The sequence below is a fragment of the Anopheles cruzii genome, chromosome 3 (genome assembly GCF_943734635.1).
Source record: "Anopheles cruzii chromosome 3, idAnoCruzAS_RS32_06, whole genome shotgun sequence".
Taxonomy (NCBI): Eukaryota; Metazoa; Arthropoda; class Insecta; order Diptera; family Culicidae; genus Anopheles; species Anopheles cruzii.
The window spans coordinates 5,119,639-5,137,357 of record NC_069145.1 but is presented as its reverse complement, the minus strand read 5'-3'; the positions used below and the strand labels follow the sequence as shown (position 1 = coordinate 5,137,357).

The 17,719-nt window shown below is 53.2% G+C and overlaps 6 protein-coding genes across 8 annotated transcripts; 3 read left to right on the top strand and 3 right to left on the bottom strand.

The window, feature by feature from the left end:
- The first annotated feature begins 3 nt into the window (after positions 1-3).
- On the top strand, positions 4-1,233 carry LOC128275166 (uncharacterized). Its single transcript, XM_053013577.1, has one exon. It carries the CDS (start codon positions 4-6, stop codon positions 1,231-1,233), a length of 1,230 nt encoding a protein of 409 aa, XP_052869537.1.
- Positions 1,234-1,752: 519 nt separating this feature from the next.
- LOC128275164 (G-patch domain and KOW motifs-containing protein) lies at positions 1,753-2,760 on the bottom strand. The gene is made up of 3 exons (XM_053013574.1): positions 2,612-2,760; positions 1,880-2,543; positions 1,753-1,764 (listed from the first exon to the last, which is right to left on the bottom strand). The coding sequence occupies exons 1-3, from the start codon at positions 2,758-2,760 to the stop codon at positions 1,753-1,755; spliced, it is 825 nt and encodes a 274-aa protein (XP_052869534.1).
- A 422-nt stretch (positions 2,761-3,182) lies between these two features.
- LOC128271462 (probable methylcrotonoyl-CoA carboxylase beta chain, mitochondrial) lies at positions 3,183-5,359 on the top strand. The gene is made up of 2 exons (XM_053008998.1): positions 3,183-3,363; positions 3,436-5,359. The coding sequence occupies exons 1-2, from the start codon at positions 3,232-3,234 to the stop codon at positions 5,050-5,052; spliced, it is 1,749 nt and encodes a 582-aa protein (XP_052864958.1). The 5' UTR covers positions 3,183-3,231; the 3' UTR covers positions 5,053-5,359.
- Positions 5,360-5,573: 214 nt separating this feature from the next.
- On the bottom strand, positions 5,574-10,741 carry LOC128275155 (DNA topoisomerase 2-binding protein 1). Its single transcript, XM_053013561.1, has 4 exons — positions 10,628-10,741; positions 6,792-10,560; positions 6,083-6,540; positions 5,574-6,002 (listed from the first exon to the last, which is right to left on the bottom strand). The coding sequence occupies exons 1-4, from the start codon at positions 10,739-10,741 to the stop codon at positions 5,574-5,576; spliced, it is 4,770 nt and encodes a 1,589-aa protein (XP_052869521.1).
- Positions 10,742-11,270: 529 nt separating this feature from the next.
- LOC128271687 (T-complex protein 1 subunit gamma) lies at positions 11,271-13,348 on the top strand. Its single transcript, XM_053009303.1, has 3 exons — positions 11,271-11,356; positions 11,420-11,481; positions 11,559-13,348. The coding sequence occupies exons 1-3, from the start codon at positions 11,323-11,325 to the stop codon at positions 13,092-13,094; spliced, it is 1,632 nt and encodes a 543-aa protein (XP_052865263.1). The 5' UTR covers positions 11,271-11,322; the 3' UTR covers positions 13,095-13,348.
- A 100-nt stretch (positions 13,349-13,448) lies between these two features.
- On the bottom strand, positions 13,449-17,100 carry LOC128270066 (E3 ubiquitin-protein ligase Iruka). Of its 3 annotated transcripts, XM_053007469.1 has the most exons (6): positions 16,890-17,100; positions 16,615-16,817; positions 16,392-16,535; positions 15,668-16,306; positions 15,288-15,594; positions 13,449-15,209 (listed from the first exon to the last, which is right to left on the bottom strand). In XM_053007469.1, exons 2-6 carry the CDS (start codon positions 16,699-16,701, stop codon positions 14,923-14,925), a joined length of 1,464 nt encoding a protein of 487 aa, XP_052863429.1. In that variant the 5' UTR covers positions 16,702-16,817; positions 16,890-17,100; the 3' UTR covers positions 13,449-14,922. The 3 variants fall into 3 exon arrangements, with proteins under 3 accessions (XP_052863429.1, XP_052863430.1, XP_052863431.1); XM_053007470.1 differs by having other exon boundaries at positions 13,449-15,185; positions 16,615-17,100; XM_053007471.1 differs by lacking the exons at positions 16,615-16,817; positions 16,890-17,100 and having other exon boundaries at positions 15,668-16,295; positions 16,392-16,477.
- Between the last annotated feature and the right edge of the window lie 619 nt (positions 17,101-17,719).

Genomic DNA, 17,719 nt, shown 5'->3' with positions numbered 1-17,719 from the left:
AAAATGTCCCCAACTTCAGTGGTGGTCCCGGTGTACGTACGCGAGCGCGTGTTGACTGTGGCAGGGGAACAAGGCTTCGGCAGCGATGTGACGATCACCTACGAACCTGGCTCCAGTACGGGCGATGGTTACATTGGGCAGATCGTGCGTGCTTGGCTCACCGATTCGCAGTGTTCGATGCCGATCATTTGCAAGTTCCCACCCGTTGACCGGGAGCAGCGGGAGCAGTTCAACGCAATGCTGGTATTCGAACGCGAACACTTCATCTACCAACGTGTTCTGCCAGCGTTCGCGGACCTTCAGCACCAGCACGGCCTGAGCCACGCGGACGATCAGTACTTTGGTAATTATGCCAAATGCTACCACACCTATTGTGACACGGAACGCGAGGAAGCTCTGCTGGTGCTGGAAGATTTAACCGCTCCCGATCGTGCCGCGCTGAAAAAGCTCGATGCGTACGAGCCGATCGATTACGATCATGTGTACGTGCTTATGGTGGCACTCGGAAAGCTGAATGCATGTTCGTTCGCCCTCAAACAACATCGCCCGGAGCTGTTTCGTGAGCTTCAGCAACTGAACGATCTGCTGTCGGTAATTTTGGATACGGAACAGTTGCGCCACCTTACACCACGCCACTGCCAGCTGGCAGCATCTGCCTTTGACGAGGCGGATGATCCGGTTCATCGGCAGCAACTTCTCGATCTGGCCGTAGATATGTGGCACCGTACGGGGGAACATATTCGCGGCGATCGAGCGGAACCATACGCCGCGCTAAACCACGGTGATTGCTGGACAAACAACGTAATGTTCGGGTACGGCGATAGCGGTCGTGCGGCCAAGATTTGTCTGTTCGACTGGCAGCTGGCACGCTACAGTTCCCCGGTGCTGGACTTTGTCCTGTTTATCTACTTGTGCGGCCAGCGAGATTTACGGCAAGCGGAAAAATTCGCGTCCCTCGTGCAGGCGTTCTACGACTCTTTCGCGGCCACTCTGCGGCGCTTGGGAGGCGATCCCGAAAGCACTCTGCCACAGAAGGAATTGCACAAGCAAACGAAACGTTTCGGACGATTGGCACTTTCGATGGGAACGTACGCTTTGCCGAACTTTGCTAAACTGCCAGACGAAGTCCGCGTAAATCCGGAGCACCACCGGGACGATCTACGGTTACAGAAGTACTACAAACTGATGCGCGAACTCGTGGAGGATACGGATTTGTTTGACAGATTTGAATAATAATACGTCACCGTTCATATGAAGTAAACAATAAAGACAGATTGGGGCGATCCACGAAGCGTAAATTAATGTGTAAGTGGAGGGCAACACGATGCGAAAACCTGAGCGTAAAAATGTCAAATCGTATATGAATCCGCGAACTTATAAACGATTTGACGTTACAGAATAATGTCAAATCGTTTATTTTCGGTTCGTGTGGCCCTCCAGTAACGGTGGGCCACACGGCACATAACAACGGATATAACAGCCTCCTACCGCGACAATTTTGACAGTAAAGCGATCAGTAGGTGTCATAAGCGTTGTGGCTCAGCAGACCCATAACGTGTTACGCGTAACAGTTATGTGCCGTCTGGCAGCGCAGTAACGGGGGGCCACACGGTGCGTAACAATAACATAACAAAATTTGACACTTAATCGATCAGCTTGTGTCAATATAATAATTTATAGTTAAAATTTAAAAAAACCCTACTAAGAACTTACATTATCCCCTGTTACACGCTCGATTTAAGGGGTTTTGTTTTAGAGGGTCCGCTGAGCCACAAAGCTTTTGACACATACTTATCGATTAAGTGTCAAATTTTGTTTTGTTATTGTTACGCACCGTGTGGCGCCTCAGAGATACTTTGAGAAAGAAACAGAAACTTACCGTTCCGTAAGCGTCCTCATATTTGCCGGCCAACACCTTCACCTGGGCACCGCACTTCATGGTCAGCGTTTCGCCTTGCGCCGGGGGTATCAAATGCGCATTGATGGGTTTCTCTTTCATCGCACGATCAGCACCCAGCCCGAGACCCTTGGGGCGCATCACGGGCCCCAAATCGAGACCACCCGCTTTCGGGTCCACTTTTTTCGGATCCGGATCCTTCAAGCCCATGCCGCGCAGCATCGCCAGGCCAAACTTTGCGATCGGCACCGACTCGTAGTCCTCCATCGAACTTTCGCGCGCACCATCGAGCGGAAGATCTTCCGGTAACAGTGGCACTACAAAGTTGCTGGACTGTTCGCTTTTCACATTCGTTTGCTGTATGTCTTCCAGGATCTCTCGTGTGGCCCGCTGCTCGAGCGTTTCATTTTTGGGTGGTTCGTGCACAACATTCACTCCACGCTCCGGTGGTTCAAGTTTCACTTTCATATCCTTCTTGCTCTCTCCATTCGTATCATCGGTACTGACCGAAAGCTGCTGTCCGTTGTTCAGCTTCTCGTGTTTCATTTTCTTTATAGCGAGCACTTCCGCCAACCGATCCGGAATCGTTGTTTTATCCTGCTCTCGCAACGGTATCACCAACGGTGCTGGTTCTTTCTCAGTTTCCCTACAAAAATGGTCATGATATGAGCATTATTTTCCGTCCCCGGAGAGAACCAACTATGTTACACTTACCCAATGGTTTTTATTGATTGGTCCTCCACATAATCAATCATCTGTCTCGAGTCGTCCTTCTTCAGCGAAACGCTCGACGCCGGACCGGCCAGTAAAGAAGGCTTTTTGTGGTGTTTAGCAAAGCCGAAACTTACCTTTTTCTCGTCCATTGTCGCAATGCTTTGTTATCCTAGTATAGCAGCAAAAATCGCGAATCCCGCGAACCGTGGCGTCCTGAAAAACTCGTTTCGAAGGTGCGCGTCACGGAACAAAAACAAAGCGTTCGTCGAAACGTCAAACCATCACTTTGTATACAACGCATGGTTGTAGTGCTCAACTGCACTTTAGAATGATTGAGTTTAAATCATGTTTTATTGCTCGGAAAAGCTTCAACGTGATCGTGGAATGGATGCATTTTGTTGAATTCAATACAGCATATCCGTTGAACAATGATCGATCCTCGAAACACTCGACTGTTCTCTTATCAGAGCTGCTCTAGACCAGTTCCTATGATTATCGTAAACATATCCTGTGGGTCTGTCATGGCGCAGTTCTTGCGCATGTTTACATAATCCTGCTGCGCACACGTCGTTCCATTTCGCATTTTTTCGACGATCGATCAACCGATCGAGACGAGAACGATGTTGTCCAAGGCACGCGTGCTGCTCAACCGATCTGTGGCCAAGCACTTGGCCTCCCAATTCCGCTCGGTACACATTTCCGAGGCGAACGTTCTGCCTACGGAGGTGAATCGAGAGTCGCCAGAATTCAAGGTATTTAAAACACCCTCGGGGTGAGCGGAAAGCGAATGATCCGTTTTACTCATCGTATTCGTTTCGATACAGGAAAACCATGGCCAGATGAACGATCTGGTGCAGAACTTGAAGCGCATCACGGAGGATGTGCTTTCGGGTGGCGGATCGGAGGCGATCAACCGGCACACCTCCAAGGGCAAGCTGTTGGCACGAGATCGCATCAATCGTCTCGTCGACCCGGGCTCACCGTTTCTCGAACTGTCGGCACTGGCCGCACACGGAATGTACGGCAAGGACGTGGTCAACTCGGCCGGCATCGTGACCGGAGTTGGACGCGTACAGGGCGTGGACTGTGTGATCGTAGCGAACGATGCGACGGTTAAAGGGGGCACCTATTACCCGGTGACGGTGAAGAAACATCTGCGCGCCCAAGAGGTGGCCCAGGAAAACAATCTGCCCTGCATCTATCTGGTCGATTCGGGCGGTGCCAATTTGCCGCGGCAAGCGGAAGTGTTTCCGGACAAGATGCACTTTGGGCGAATTTTCTACAACCAAGCCAACATGTCGGCACGGGGCATCCCGCAGATTGCGGTCGTTATGGGCAGCTGTACGGCCGGCGGCGCATACGTGCCGGCCATGGCCGACGAAAGCATCATTGTGAAAGGGCAGGGAACAATCTTCCTGGCCGGTCCACCGTTGGTGAAGGCCGCTACCGGCGAGGTGGTGTCGGCCGAGGACCTCGGTGGGGCCGATCTTCACTGTCGCACGTCGGGCGTTACCGACCACTACGCGGTGGACGACGAGCACGCGCTTCATCTGGCACGGCAGGTCGTGAAGAATCTGAATCGCCCCGGCGCGGCTGAGTACGACGAGCTGGCCAGCAGCAGCACGGCCACGATGATGGCTCACGATGGGCTGACGTTCGGAAGCGCCCCAGAATCGCCACGCTATCCGGCCACCGATCTGTACGGTATCGTTGGGTCGAACCTCACGAAAAGTTTCGATGTGCGCGAAGTGATTGCCCGCATCGTTGACGGGAGCCGATTTACAGAGTTTAAAAAGTTCTACGGTGAAACGATCGTGTGCGGATACGCGCGGCTGTACGGGCAACTCGTCGGGATTGTCGGCAACAATGGAGTCCTGTTTTCGGAGAGTGCCCTCAAGGGGGCTCACTTCATTCAGCTGTGTGCCCAAAAGCGCATTCCGCTGCTGTTCCTCCAGAACATCACCGGCTTCATGGTGGGCCGGGAAGCCGAAGCCGGTGGTATTGCCAAGAATGGAGCCAAAATGGTGACGGCGGTGGCGTGCGCCAACGTGCCGAAGCTAACGCTCATCATTGGCGGCTCGTACGGGGCCGGAAACTATGGCATGTGCGGCCGAGCGTATTCGCCCCGCTTCCTGTACATGTGGCCCAACAGTCGCATTTCGGTGATGGGTGGCTCGCAGGCGGCCGGTGTGCTGGCGCAAATTACCGAGGAGCAGTACCGCCGTACCGGGCGCGAATGGACCGAGGAGATCGGCAACCGCATCAAGGAACCGATCGTGCAGCAGTTCGAGGCGGAGGGCTCACCGTACTACAGCACGGCTCGGCTGTGGGACGATGGCATTATCGATCCGGTAGACACGCGCCGTGTGCTCGGGTTGAGCTTACAGGCCGCACTCAACCAACTGATCGGCGAAACCCGGTTCGGTGTCTTCCGAATGTAGAAAGCTAAAGTGAGATGCCATATTCGATCTGACCGCTAAGGATCACCAGCGAAAACCAGAGGGTTGCATTTATCTAGCGATTAAGCACAGCGGATTCGACTCCTAATTCGAAGCAATACAGGTCACGGAATGCGGGTGGCGACGGTGATGACTACGGATTTCCTCCCAGAGATACACTGCATTTAATGCATTCCATGCGACGTTTAACGATCGGCATCTATCCTCTATAGAATATTTTTCTAGAAAAGCATTTACTAAGGTTGTCTCGTTTCAAAATAACGTTGCCAATAAAATTTTAAAACATGTCTCCCTTTTGAAGCTTTTGAAGTTGGAAACATTTTGAAAGAAAACGATAGAAAATAGATAAGTAAAACAAGAAAAAATCCTTCAGTTTAATGTTTCTAACTTCTCGACACTGATTCTAATTTATTTTATCGAAAAGAATAAACCAAAAAAAATGAAATATTATAAACCCAAGCCCTCTCGCTGGTGGCGGCACGGGTTGCAATGTACAATCGCAGTTAGCCAGCAAACTGAAATGTGGCCGAATCCGGCAACTTCTCGGAGGTAAGATACGCACTCAGGTACATCATCTGCAGTACCGCGATCCCTGCCTCGCCCAACGCACGATGATCTTCGCCCGACAGCTTGGCCTTACGGTCGACGAAACAGTGCGTCGCCGTCATCGCTTGTTCCGACTGGATGAACGGCGGTTCACAGTCCAGCACCAGCCCACCGCCCGACTGGAGGAGCCGCACGAACGGTTCCTTCCGTGGGGTGACCAGCAGCACGCGGAATCCCGTGAATGCGCCATCCTGTTTGCCGCCATCGGTCGCTATCCGTTTGCGCCACGTATAGGCGGCTTTGGCCATCGTCTGCACTTCGCCGGTGCAAGCCAGGTCAGCCAGCGTTCCGGTCGCCTTCGGGTTGCCCCATTCGTAACCTTCTTCCTACATCGGACAACAAACGACACATTGGGTTTAGTAATCAACTTGCCACCATCGATCGATCGACCGCTGATCATACATACATCCAAAAAGTGTCCCTTCTGGTAGCTGTCCTGCAAATACTTGGTCGACAGAAGCCACTTGCCGGCCGCAATGCCGGCCAGTATCTTTTCGCCACGATTCGGCATACCGCAGACGATGTGCGTGCACGTAGGATCGTACCGGTTCACGTCGGCCGCCAGGCGCCCGTTCAGCGCCTCGATCTGTTTCGCCAACTCGACACGGTTTTCATCATTCTGTACGTTGGAAATGGTAAAAACCGGCGTTCCGTTGTGCTTCATTCGATCGGAGTGATGTCCCGGACGACCCCCCACGTTGTCGGTTGTCGATAGGGACGATCGTTTTAGCTGCGCTCGACGAACGATCGGAGAGGTTTCCTCGTCCCCGGATGTGGACGATCGTTCTCTTGATGGATGATTCGTCTGTGCATTCTCGATGCCACGATCGTTCCAAATGACACCACCAACGCCCGCCACCACTTCTGAAAGTGACAACCCGACATGTTAGAAGATGTAAAATTAAGTTCACACTGCAAAATGGTTCATATGATCAAAGTCTAAAACATGACCCAATCTTTAAACTACGGAGTAATATATTTCAACACATCATAGCGCAGAGGGCACCATTGATCTTCAATGTCCTTTGTTCCTCCATTAGAAAGAACCGTTTAAAGCCGTTTATGAAGTTCCGCATATCTTAGAGTTCGTCGACACTTTCTTAGTTTCAGCTTACCTGAGTCGTACGCTTCCGGCTGGGGACCCTGTGAGGCCTGTTCCAAGTGGTCTTCGGTGTCCGCCGGATGTCTTGCCTTCTTTTTTGCTGACTCCCGTGTGGCGGTAATAAAGGCGCTCAACCGGCGCACATTCTCGTCCGGTGTCGCTTCTAGGAGATGCGGTCTCTTGGCAGCGGGCAGCATATCACCACTGGCGAGCCGCTGATCGTCGGCACACTCACTGTGATCGTCATCTGTTTCATGATCATCATCATCCCGGGATCGTTTTTCTCCGCTCACATTTGGGCCCCGCACGGGCGATATTCTTTCCGCGCCAGCATCAACCGCACCCGCAATATTTTTGTGTTGTTTACGACCGCTCGACCCGTCCGGTGATGGGTCTTTACCCTGCGGAGCGGTACACGCAATCTCCTCATCCGAGCGGTTCAGATCGGGCCGCTGGTACTGCGTGTTGTACTTGGCCTCAATGTGCTTCACGTAGTCGTCGCCCAGATTGTCACGCCAAAATTTTCGCTTTATCTCGCTCAGCGGCGTGCTCAGGCGACGCCCGGCGTTCTGTGCCGGGCTTTCCGGTTCACCTGTGTCGCCGCGATCGGGTCGCGAGCTGCTCGCTGCTGCTGCTTCCGGTGTGCCCACGTTCGCCGGTGGTTTGTAAAATCGATCCCAGTACTGCAGTTTGCGTTTGTGGAACGCATGGTTCTCGGGGCTGGCATCCGGGCGAAACCCGTACGGTGTGACCGGTTTCGTCATGCACTCCGGCAGGGTTGGCGTGCGAAGGTTTGCATTCGAGCTTCCCGGTCCACCACCGCCAACATTCGGCGTGGCAAGCAACTCCTTCATACGGCGTGTTCGGGGCGACAGTTTGCGCTCGTTTTCCTCCGATTCCTTCAGCGCCCGATACAGCACGTCACGGATGGGAGTGTCGAACTCCAGCACTCGCTGTGTAACGCTTAGCGCTTCGTAATCCATAGCGAGGGGAGTTCCACTGCCACTGGTCGCGGACGATGACGTGCTGGTGGCGACCCGGCCACCCGGTGTTGCCGGTGAACTCATTTTTGGCCCTCCGACGGTTAGAGCCGAAAGACGTTTATTTCTAGGCACGGCCGGTGATTCCGCCACGGCTTGGCCACCCGCCGCCGAAGGGGCGCCCTCGTTCGGGTCGAACGGTTTCCGTTGGGCTCGCTGGGCAGCAATTAGGTCGTCGTATTGATCCAGTTCCTGCGAGTAAATCATTCGCTCGTCGGACGTCATTTTTCGCATTTCGGGCGTAGTGACGTGTTTAAAGCCGTACTGAAGATCGGATGCTTCTTTTGCTTTCAGTTCCTGTATGTACCGGTAATCTCCTCCTTCGGCCGTCGGTTTGGGTAATGGTTTCGTTTTGGGAGTTTTTCGACTCTCCTCCGCTAGACCCTCGCCGTGCACTGAATCGATATCAACTTCATCGGTGGAAGTGGTCGGCAGCACGTGGCAAGGTATCGGGCCCTCATTTTTGGACGAACAAGTTGACTCGCCCACCAGATACGGGGTTTCGGCAATCCTACGCTTCTGGCGAAAGCATTCCAGCAACCACTCCGCCGTGACGACCGTTAGGCCCCACTGAATGGCCGCCTTATACTTGTCGCCGCTCGCTTCCTTACACACCAGCAACGGGGCCGCCTTCCGCAAGAGCCGTTCGTGCACGGTCGCACCAAGCACGCCGCCCATCACGCTGAGAAACGATCGCTCCGGCCCGGTGTACGAACTGATCACGATCGTTTCCCCTTCGAGCGGTCGCGGATCATCCTCCTCGAGGACGATCGGTGCGAAGTAGTACTCGAGTGGGTAGCACACCCCATCCTGGATCGACGCTTCGAGCCAGATGTCGTTGACCGTTTGCTTGCCACGGACCGCGAAGTCCACCGTTCCCGTGCACGACGTCGGCAGCACGATGTAGTCGACCTCATCGCCGTAGCTTTCGTCCACAATCGTCCCCCCGCAGTACTTGCAGTCGGTCAGAATCTGCACGGCATCCTCCTCGGAAAACCCGAACACAAACAGCGTCTTCCCGAGCATAAACTCGGTATCCTGTGACTCGAGTTCCGAGTCAGCTTGACTGTCGGTCGTTCCACTCCTGGATCCTGCTGCGCCACTGGATGTACTGCGTGAAGCTTCCTTCTCGCTAGACGGCGGCAACCGCTCGGCAAGGTTCTTCTCCAAGTACTGCATCACGATCGATTGCTGGTCGCTCGGGGCTGGCGGAACATTCGCTGGTGCGGCCGTTGCCGACGCTTGCTTGTGAACCGTGGGTGGCGTGGCACAGTCGTCGAGACGAAATTTGGGAATATCGGGCCGCTTAAACACGCCACTGTGAAGCCGTTCGAGATTGCGCTTGCTCGACGGAGACGGTGGTTCCGGAGCCCGTTCGATTCCAGGCACTCCCCTCCCGGACGGTCGGAACGTGTATTCGGCTGCCTCTTCCGGGCCGAGGGTTTGCCGCAGTTCGATCGATTTGGCCAACCACTCGAGGGTGAGCAGTTGCGCACTGGCGTCCCGCAGCTGCCCCATCTCGGACGCAAGCTGTTCCCCGACGATCACGTGACTGACGGACGGCGAATGGTCATCGTACCGGACGGCACCGACAGCGTTCAGTATTTTGTTCAACTTTTCCTTCTCGTCACCGGTGAACCCGCTCAGGTAAACGCTGCACCCATCGAGCACCGGGCCAGCTTTTTTCGCCTGCTGTACCGTCATTCGGGCCAACAGCTCTCTGTACCTGTGATGCGCCACCGAACGGGGAGCGGTAGCGACCGTCGGCGTTCCTTTGTCGCCTCCGACCGACATGATGCTCTCGTTGATGGTCATGTTGCGCGACGAAACGTTGACATGCGAAATCTCCGACAGTTCGGTACAATCCGGATTAAAGTCTCTGGATGTTACGCTACTGACGCGACCCGGTCCCGGATTGTTGTCCGCCTTTGTCGGTGTGGACGCTTTCAAGCTTCTCACCTCGTACTCCTTGATGGGCAGTGCATACCCGTGGGTCACACTGTCCAGGATCCAGTCGGGTGTTAGGCACTCCTTCTTGAAACACACCGCCGCCTGAAACTTGGCCGACCCTGTACCGGTCTTGTCCAGGAGCAGAATGTCGGTAACCTCCGGTTTGAACGCCCCGACGTAATGGCCACCGTTCGATTCGATGAGCTGTTTGATTTCATTTCTCCGTGCCACCGTCAAGCCGGTCGAGCTGATGGTGAGCGAGTGAAAAACCGGCAATCGGTGCCGTTCGAGGAACTGCACATCACTCCCGTGGACACTCCGCTGCTGGCTGACCTCCCACACGTCCTGGACCCAGTCGGGGCCCAGGATGATGACCTTTCGTTCGGCCGCCTTCTCGTACTTGACCGACTTGACGGTGCAGGTCACCAGGTGGGTACAGGATGTGCTCAGCACGTCCATGTAGTACCCGCCCATGTAGAACACCAGCTGGCTGACGTGGGCCTTTACTTTGGCCTTCAGGCCCGAGCTGCACACGGTCAGGTTGCGCATTGCCGTCGTGAAAACGGGCTGCACTCCCAGCGGGATGGCCTCGTTGTCCATGAAGCAACTGATCAGACACCGCGGTCCAATGACGGTCGATCGCGATTTCTTCGCTCGCTCGAACGCCGCACCGGAGAACTTTTCGAACACATACACGTGCTTCTTGGACAGGTCACTTTGGTTGAGCTTCTGGCAATCGGCTTCCGTGATCCACTGCTGCAGATCCTTGTCGTCGATGTGCTCACGGGCGGTCTGTGGAGCGAACGAGGGGGAAGCAGTGTTAGCATGAAGTGAAGGCAACTTTTCACCACTTTCTTACCGTGTAGGCCATCTGCATGTCTGCCGAGGCATCTTCGAAAGTGGTGTGGTCCTTTGGAAGAACAAAATAAAGCTTCGCCAGCTGCTGCTCGGCCACCATCGATACACTGGCCATCACTGGTGGTGGTCGGTGCGTCGTAAGGCGCGTCCTGAATATTCTTGTTTTGCTGCTACTCTCGCGGCACGTTTCGCATTTGTTTGGCAGTCGGACAGGTTACGTTGATGCAGAATTGAGTTTATGCCGACAAACAGTCTGCGGTTTTCGCGATTGTTCTTTCACGCTCCCCGAGATGCTGGCAACAAATTTGAATTGTCAGAACGACGGTTTTTGGTGGGAAACTGTGACAGCAACGCTGTCAAGAACGTTTCGTACTGCGATATTAAACACAGAAAAACACCGTTTGAATAAAAATCAGCCAGACAACTTGCTTTGAGTGTCTCCGACAAAAAACACAGTTTTTTTTGTATTATTTAACAGGAATAACACACCTGCCGGACGAGCGTTTCTTTTGAAATAATTTTTAGTACAACGACTTGAAGGCAAATTGCGCTGCCAACTGTGTGGAGTTAAAATTTGTTGCTGCTCAAACGAGCTGTCAAATCTAGTCTTCGGTGCGAGTGCTTCGAACTATCGAAAAGAACGTGATCGGTTCGGTTCTTGTTCAGCGCACACACGGTAAAATATCGGCAGCAAAAATGTACGCCCCACAGCAGCCAATTTTAATTCTGAGTAAGTGTGGCCGACTATTTACACCGTAAAGCATTCGCTAAGCACTACTTTCACTCGCTACAGGCAAAAATACCAAGATGGACAGCGGCCGCAAGGTGCAGTTGGACAACATCAATGCCGGCAAAGTGAGTCAGAGGGCCTCACGCGCACGCCACCACCGACGGAGAGGTTAATGGTGTTTCTTGTAAAATTTGTTTCACAGTACATCGCTGACTTGATTCGCACCTGCCTGGGTCCGCGGGCGATGATGAAGATGCTGATGGACCCGATGGGTGGCATCGTGATGACCAACGATGGCAACGCAATCTTGCGCGAGATCACGGTGAAGCATCCGGCCGCGAAGAGTATGATCGAAATTGCGCGCACCCAGGACGAGGAGGTTGGCGACGGGACGACGTCGGTGATCGTTCTTGCCGGTGAAATTCTGGCCGAAGCCGAACAGTTCCTCAAGCAGCAGATTCACCCGACGGTCATTATCCGTGCGTACCGGGAAGCCCTGGAGGACATGATCCGCATCCTGCAAGACGAGGTGAGCATCGAGGTGGATCGCACCGACCGAGCCAAGCTGGCGGACGTGGTGAAATCGTGCGTCGGTACAAAGTTTATCGGCCGGTGGGGCGATTTGGCGGTGAAGATTGCGCTGGATGCGGTCGAGACGGTCACACTGACGGAGAATGGACGCACGGAGATCGATATTAAAAAGTACGCCAAGGTAGAGAAGATACCGGGCGGTTCGATCGATGATTCGTGCGTGCTGCGCGGTATTATGCTAAACAAGGACGTGACGCACCCGAAGATGCGCCGTTACATCGAGAAGCCCCGCATCGTGCTGCTGGACTGTCCGCTGGAGTACAAGAAGGGCGAAAGCCAAACGAACGTGGAGATTGTGGGCGATCAGGACTTTACCAAGCTGCTGCAGATCGAGGAGGAGCACGTGGCCCGCCTGTGCGAAGACATTATTGCCGTCAAGCCGGACATCGTGTTCACCGAGAAGGGTGTCTCGGATCTGGCACAGCACTTCCTGCTGAAGGCGGGCATTACGGCCATCCGACGGCTGCGCAAAACGGATAACAATCGATTGGCGCGTGCCTGCGGTGCAACGATCGTGAACCGCACGGAGGAACTGACGGAGAAGGACGTCGGCACCGGGGCCGGACTGTTCGAGATCAAGAAGATGGGCGATGAGTACTTCTGCTTCGTGACCGAGTGTGCCGATCCGAAGGCGTGCACGATTTTGTTGCGCGGCGCGTCGAAAGATGTGCTCAACGAAACGGAACGCAATCTGCAGGACGCTCTGCACGTCGCGCGTAACCTGATGCTAGAACCCAAGCTGGTGGCAGGTGGTGGAGCCGTTGAAATGGCCGTGTCGCAGGCCCTCACCAGCAAGCAAATCCAGGGGCCTTACCGTGCCATCGCCCAGGCTCTGGAGATTATTCCGCGTACGCTGGCACAAAACTGTGGCGCCAACACGATCCGCACACTGACGGCGCTGCGGGCCAAGCACGCTTCGCACACGACCGCTGGTCCATGCACTTGGGGAATTGACGGAGAAACGGGCCAGTTGGCCGACATGCAGGAACGCAACATTCTGGAGCCACTGTCGGTGAAGCTGCAGGTCTACAAAACAGCCGTCGAAACGGCCATTCTGTTACTGCGCATCGATGACATCGTTTCCGGTACGAAGAAGAGGAGCGGTGATGGAGCCGCCCAAGGGCCGACCGGTGGTATGGGCGAGTGAGGTGCGCCCTTGGGGCGAAATCGAGCACTGTGGCTTTTCAAGTATCTTTTCCCCTTCGGCGGGGGATGAATATCGTCCACTGTCCTTGATTTGCTGCTAAACCTGCTTTTTTCCAGCGAGAAAGGATCGCGGCCTATGATTAATCCATCTTAACTCCCTCACGTTGTGTCTTGGTTTAGATTTTCACGTCACGTATTTCACCATTTACTCATCTTTCAAGGCGATGAAGCAAACCACGCTAAAATATACTAAAAATGTTGATAAAACGACCCACAACTGCGTGTGTTTCATTCAGAAAGAACCCTGGGTCACCTCTGGGTGCGTCAAGACACGGTTTTACCGTTTCAGCTCCAATTTCTCAGTCATCTTTCCTTTATTACCAACGCATCAATAATCATATTAATAATAGTGTTGTGTTAATTTCTTGTTGTTTTTTTGCCCTTTTTGCGTTATCTTTTCAGCTGAAAAGGCAATTTGCGGCCCGGCTTCATTTTTGTCCTTTTGTTTAGATTTCTAGGACACGGCTCATCGTTATTCGTTAGCACATTGTGTGTTTCTTCAATTTAAGACAAAAAACCTAACATATCACTCCACAGGGCGTACCTGTTTCACGTGTGGCGATGAATCTGGCTTCAAGGCGAAGAAATGGGAAAGCAAAAGATCATTCTTTACAATAATTGTACGCCTTGCTTCGCACCATTGGTGTGCAGATGTGAATGGTGTCGGTTGTCCTCAAACTAAGAGCTGTAATTTGCTGAGCAATCGTTCGTGGGTTACCACTTTGGAGCCCAGAGTTTAGATAATTTTCGATCTGCTTTCTATCATCCTTTTCGTTAAGCCGAAATGTGTTCGCCTGCGTTGTCTAATGTCCCTAGTTTATCAACCGTAGGGTAGACCGCATGCGAGATCATATCGTCTTTTCTGCAGTTAATCTTGAGTCACTTTCCTCTCAAAGCGTTCTTCGAACTTGACCATAAACTAGCTCGTTCACTCATCTTGGCCACGCACTTTTCGTATCTACAACCTGTTCTACGGTTGGGCCTTTCCTCTGCATCGCACCAAAGCGCCACCGGTTTGCAGGAATGTGACAACTAAACGTCGAACGTCATCTAGTTCACTGTTTCGTCTAGGATCACTGTTACCGTTACCATCACATCTTTGCGATGTTTTTCCTTCTTATTTTGGGTAACTATTTTCCGAGTTACAACGGTACGAATTATGGTTCTTCTACTTCTTCAACGGCACATTTCCCAATACATGTGCGCTGCTCGTAGCTCGTTGTAGCGGGGACCCGTCCTCAACGTTGCTGTGCAAACTTAATAAAAAAAAAAGGGTAAGGCGCGAAGAACGTTTCTCATGTCCCGTATGAAATGTGTTACCACGAAATAAATAGCCTACTAACATTAGAAAGGGAACAAAGCGGCATCGTGACGACTGTGCAAGGGCGCGACACGGAAACGGAAACGAGCTAAAACCAACCAACACGCAGCACACCTCACTGAAAGAAACGAATGTTGTCTGAACAAGCAATCAGAAAATATTGTAACGAGAAGTAGTTAAAAGCAAAAAGCACATATTAGTAAAATTCAGAAGGGAACCTTTTCAATAGCCTTTTTCACGTGGCGTTCTCCCAATTGGTTCTTGATCTTTCCTTACATTTCATACAAAAAACGACTGAAACAATTCGCATTACGCTGCCTGCCTGGTGTGGGGATTTCTTCTTTCAACTTCCACTTCCGCTGTAGGAAAACTCATCCCCTAGCAATCAATTCCCCTTTTTACTTTTGCGCTCTTCTCCAAGCACACCGTTTGCATTGTTGTGTTTTGGTTAATCTAAGTCTAGCGTGTAGTAAAGGTCTCCGTCGTCGTCCGGATTATTCGCATTGTTGCCAGACGAACCCGTGGACGCGTTGTTGGGGGCACCAGAAGAGCTAGCGGTCGAGCCTCCACCGCCGCCGGATGGCACCTGTGATGCAGGAGCAGCACCCCCGTCAACACTTCTGCTGCCTCCGGCGGCCGGTAGACTAGAAGAGACGGCCGAGCCGCCCGACGGTTGGCCAAGATCGTACAGCAGGCTCGACACCGAGGGCCCTGAAAGCATCGGAAGCAAATCACCTAATTAGAGCGTAGAATGAAGAGCACTGTGCCACCAGCGACGGCCAGCCGGGGGCGCCGCGAAGGCGCGAAGCTTACGGATTGTGAAGGCGACGAAATTGGAATTGGGTCGGCCACCGGCCGCAGACTGGGAGGAAGGTTGCTGTTGTTGCTGCTGAGCCGAATGCTGCTGAGTCTGTTGCTGTGGCGACGGTTGCGATGACGGTGACGACTGCTGTGAGTGTGCATTTTCCAAGCCGTGTGGATGCTGCGCGGTATCCATTGCCTGCTGTGATTGCGCCTGCGAGCCCGGCTGTAGTCCGTCCGGTGTGAGACTTTTTCTGCAAATGGGACACGTACCGTGCAGCTCCAGCCATGGAATGATGCAAGGCTCGTGGTAAACGTGCTAGGCAAGAAAGAAAACACGGCTAAGAACGCTCCACAACCTTATGCCTTCGCCTGCGCCGGTGCACACTTACCAAGCATGGCAACTTTCGCACCGTTTCGCCGGACTGAAAATCTTCGAAGCAAACCGAACACTGCAGCTTCCGATCGACCTGCTCGTCGCTGATGGTTACGATCGGTATTTCCGCGATCCGTTCCTTCTCCAACGGTGGCGGCCCGGTATTGTCCATCTGGTTGAGCAGCTGCGTGACGATACTGTCGATGCCTTCACGACCCCACGCATAGTCTCCTGGGTTTCCCATGAAAAACATGGGCATCCCACCCGGACCGACGTCCGTCACCGAGATTAGAATTTCGCGCAGAATGTGATCCAGATGCGTGATGTTTTGCATCGGATGCCGTCGGCCACCGCGCCTTCCCAGCGAGGCACGATGCAGAGAAGTTCCACCGCTGCCACCTGCACCGTTAGTCATGGCGGTGTTGCTGCCATTGCCGCCACTGCCCGACCCGGTAGCAACATCTACGCTACCGACACCCCCGGTGGCCGCCTGGGGGGACTGACTGAACGGCGGAATGTCTTCGGGCGTGAATGTGGTGTACCTACTGCCACCGGAACCAGACGACCCTCCGGCAGACTCTTCATCGTAGTTGTTGTGGTAAAACGGCGACAGGAAAGAGTTTGTGAGCAACTCTCCAGCCAACCTGCCAATCGCCTGCCACGAGCCACAGAGGGTGAAACGAAATTAGCAACTGATATGAGCACGATCCGAATGCTCCGGTGACGTCTGCAACACTTACATCGGTACTGATTTGTGCATTGACGTAATCGTTTGCTGGTGCCTCCGATTCCTGTGCGGAACCGGACGATCCGGGCGCACCATTCCGATCCGCGGCCGGTAGTTCCTCGATGAAGCCTTCGGAGCAGTGCGGACAGGTGAACTCCTGCGCCATTGAGAAACGATCAATAAAAGAACGTTAGCCTTCCGCCGAAAGGCCCCCACTTGCCGTGTCCACCTCTTACCGATGAAACACTGTCGATCTCGACGGAACACGAATGACAGTAGAAGCGGGCCGGTGGATTGGCCGAATTTTCAACCATCGCCTCCATCGTGCACGGTATGTGGTTGCCGGTTGTTGTTCACTCGTTCGTCACTACGGAAACTGTCACGGGCCCCTATTCCACCGCTCGTTGCCTACTACGATGCACGTAAACACACGAAAAACCTACGGAACGGTGTTGTGCGGTGCTGCTCCTCAATATGGACACAGAACCGTGGCCAAGAGGTGGACACTTACAGAACGTTTCCCGAAGGTTCCGGCCTCTCACGCGCCGAACGGATCGCACGCGATGGAAAAGAGCCGTCCGCAGACGGCTGCGTTTCGGGTTCGATTCGGAATCGGTTGCGGGTTGACGCACATCCGTCAACTTTCGGCGACACATACGACACGACGATTATTTTTTCATCGTGCCCACCGTGTGGCCGCGCTCAGCACTTCCGCACCCGCCGAACCGTTCCCCGATGTGCGTATCGACGGTTCCTGGCGAAGAAATTCGGCCTAAATCCTGTGCCGTGAAATTTATTCGGTTTTTTCCCTGCGCGAAGAAAAAATGCCCAATTGATAACTTGTGACAAATCTTGCTTGTCAGAATGGAGCGGCCTGTTTATGGTGGCAGCTTCACGGATCGAGCTCTATGACCACAAAGCAGAATGGTGTTTTGAGGATTGAAATGATTTGAAGCTTGAGGTTTTTAAGCGCAACCGAAACGTTACATTCTGTGTGTTTTACGAGTGCTGGATTGTTAATATGAAAAATCAATCAGTTAGCTAACTGTTTTTCTTGCTCTTCGCTTCCCAAGCAGTTTATTCACGACGCACAGCATAGATCACTGGGGCTTGCGAATATACTACACTGATTGCATGATCATGTGGTTGCCACTACATTTGTAAGGCCCCTTCAGTTGTCTCAAAACCAATAGTCACTCTCTTGGTTATCAAACACGAGATAAAACAAAACCGCGGCCAAAAAAGCAACACTCACGCAACAGCTCAATAGCGCACGCCTATTTATTTAAAACACTTCCCTGTGCCTCACTCTGTTCTAACTCAAAACTTTGAGCTTCAAAT

Coding starts and splice junctions, on each gene's coding strand:
- LOC128275166 (XM_053013577.1), top strand. CDS start 4: ATGTCCCCAACTTCAGTGGTGGTCCCGGTGTACGTACGCGAGCGCGTG.
- LOC128275164 (XM_053013574.1), bottom strand. CDS start 2,760: ATGGACGAGAAAAAGGTAAGTTTCGGCTTTGCTAAACACCACAAAAAG. Junction 2,544..2,611: donor CAATCAATAAAAACCATTGG/GTAAGTGTAACA, acceptor CCATTTTTGTAG/GGAAACTGAGAAAGAACCAG.
- LOC128271462 (XM_053008998.1), top strand. CDS start 3,232: ATGTTGTCCAAGGCACGCGTGCTGCTCAACCGATCTGTGGCCAAGCAC. Junction 3,364..3,435: donor GAGAGTCGCCAGAATTCAAG/GTATTTAAAACA, acceptor GTTTCGATACAG/GAAAACCATGGCCAGATGAA.
- LOC128275155 (XM_053013561.1), bottom strand. CDS start 10,741: ATGGCCAGTGTATCGATGGTGGCCGAGCAGCAGCTGGCGAAGCTTTAT. Junction 10,561..10,627: donor ACATGCAGATGGCCTACACG/GTAAGAAAGTGG, acceptor TTCGCTCCACAG/ACCGCCCGTGAGCACATCGA. Junction 6,003..6,082: donor AGAAGGGACACTTTTTGGAT/GTATGTATGATC, acceptor TGTCCGATGTAG/GAAGAAGGTTACGAATGGGG.
- LOC128271687 (XM_053009303.1), top strand. CDS start 11,323: ATGTACGCCCCACAGCAGCCAATTTTAATTCTGA. Junction 11,357..11,419: donor GCAGCCAATTTTAATTCTGA/GTAAGTGTGGCC, acceptor CACTCGCTACAG/GCAAAAATACCAAGATGGAC. Junction 11,482..11,558: donor ACAACATCAATGCCGGCAAA/GTGAGTCAGAGG, acceptor TTTGTTTCACAG/TACATCGCTGACTTGATTCG.
- LOC128270066 (XM_053007469.1), bottom strand. CDS start 16,701: ATGGAGGCGATGGTTGAAAATTCGGCCAATCCACCGGCCCGCTTCTAC. Junction 16,536..16,614: donor AGATCGACAGTGTTTCATCG/GTAAGAGGTGGA, acceptor TCAATGGCGCAG/GAGTTCACCTGTCCGCACTG. Junction 16,307..16,391: donor ATGCACAAATCAGTACCGAT/GTAAGTGTTGCA, acceptor GGCTCGTGGCAG/GCGATTGGCAGGTTGGCTGG.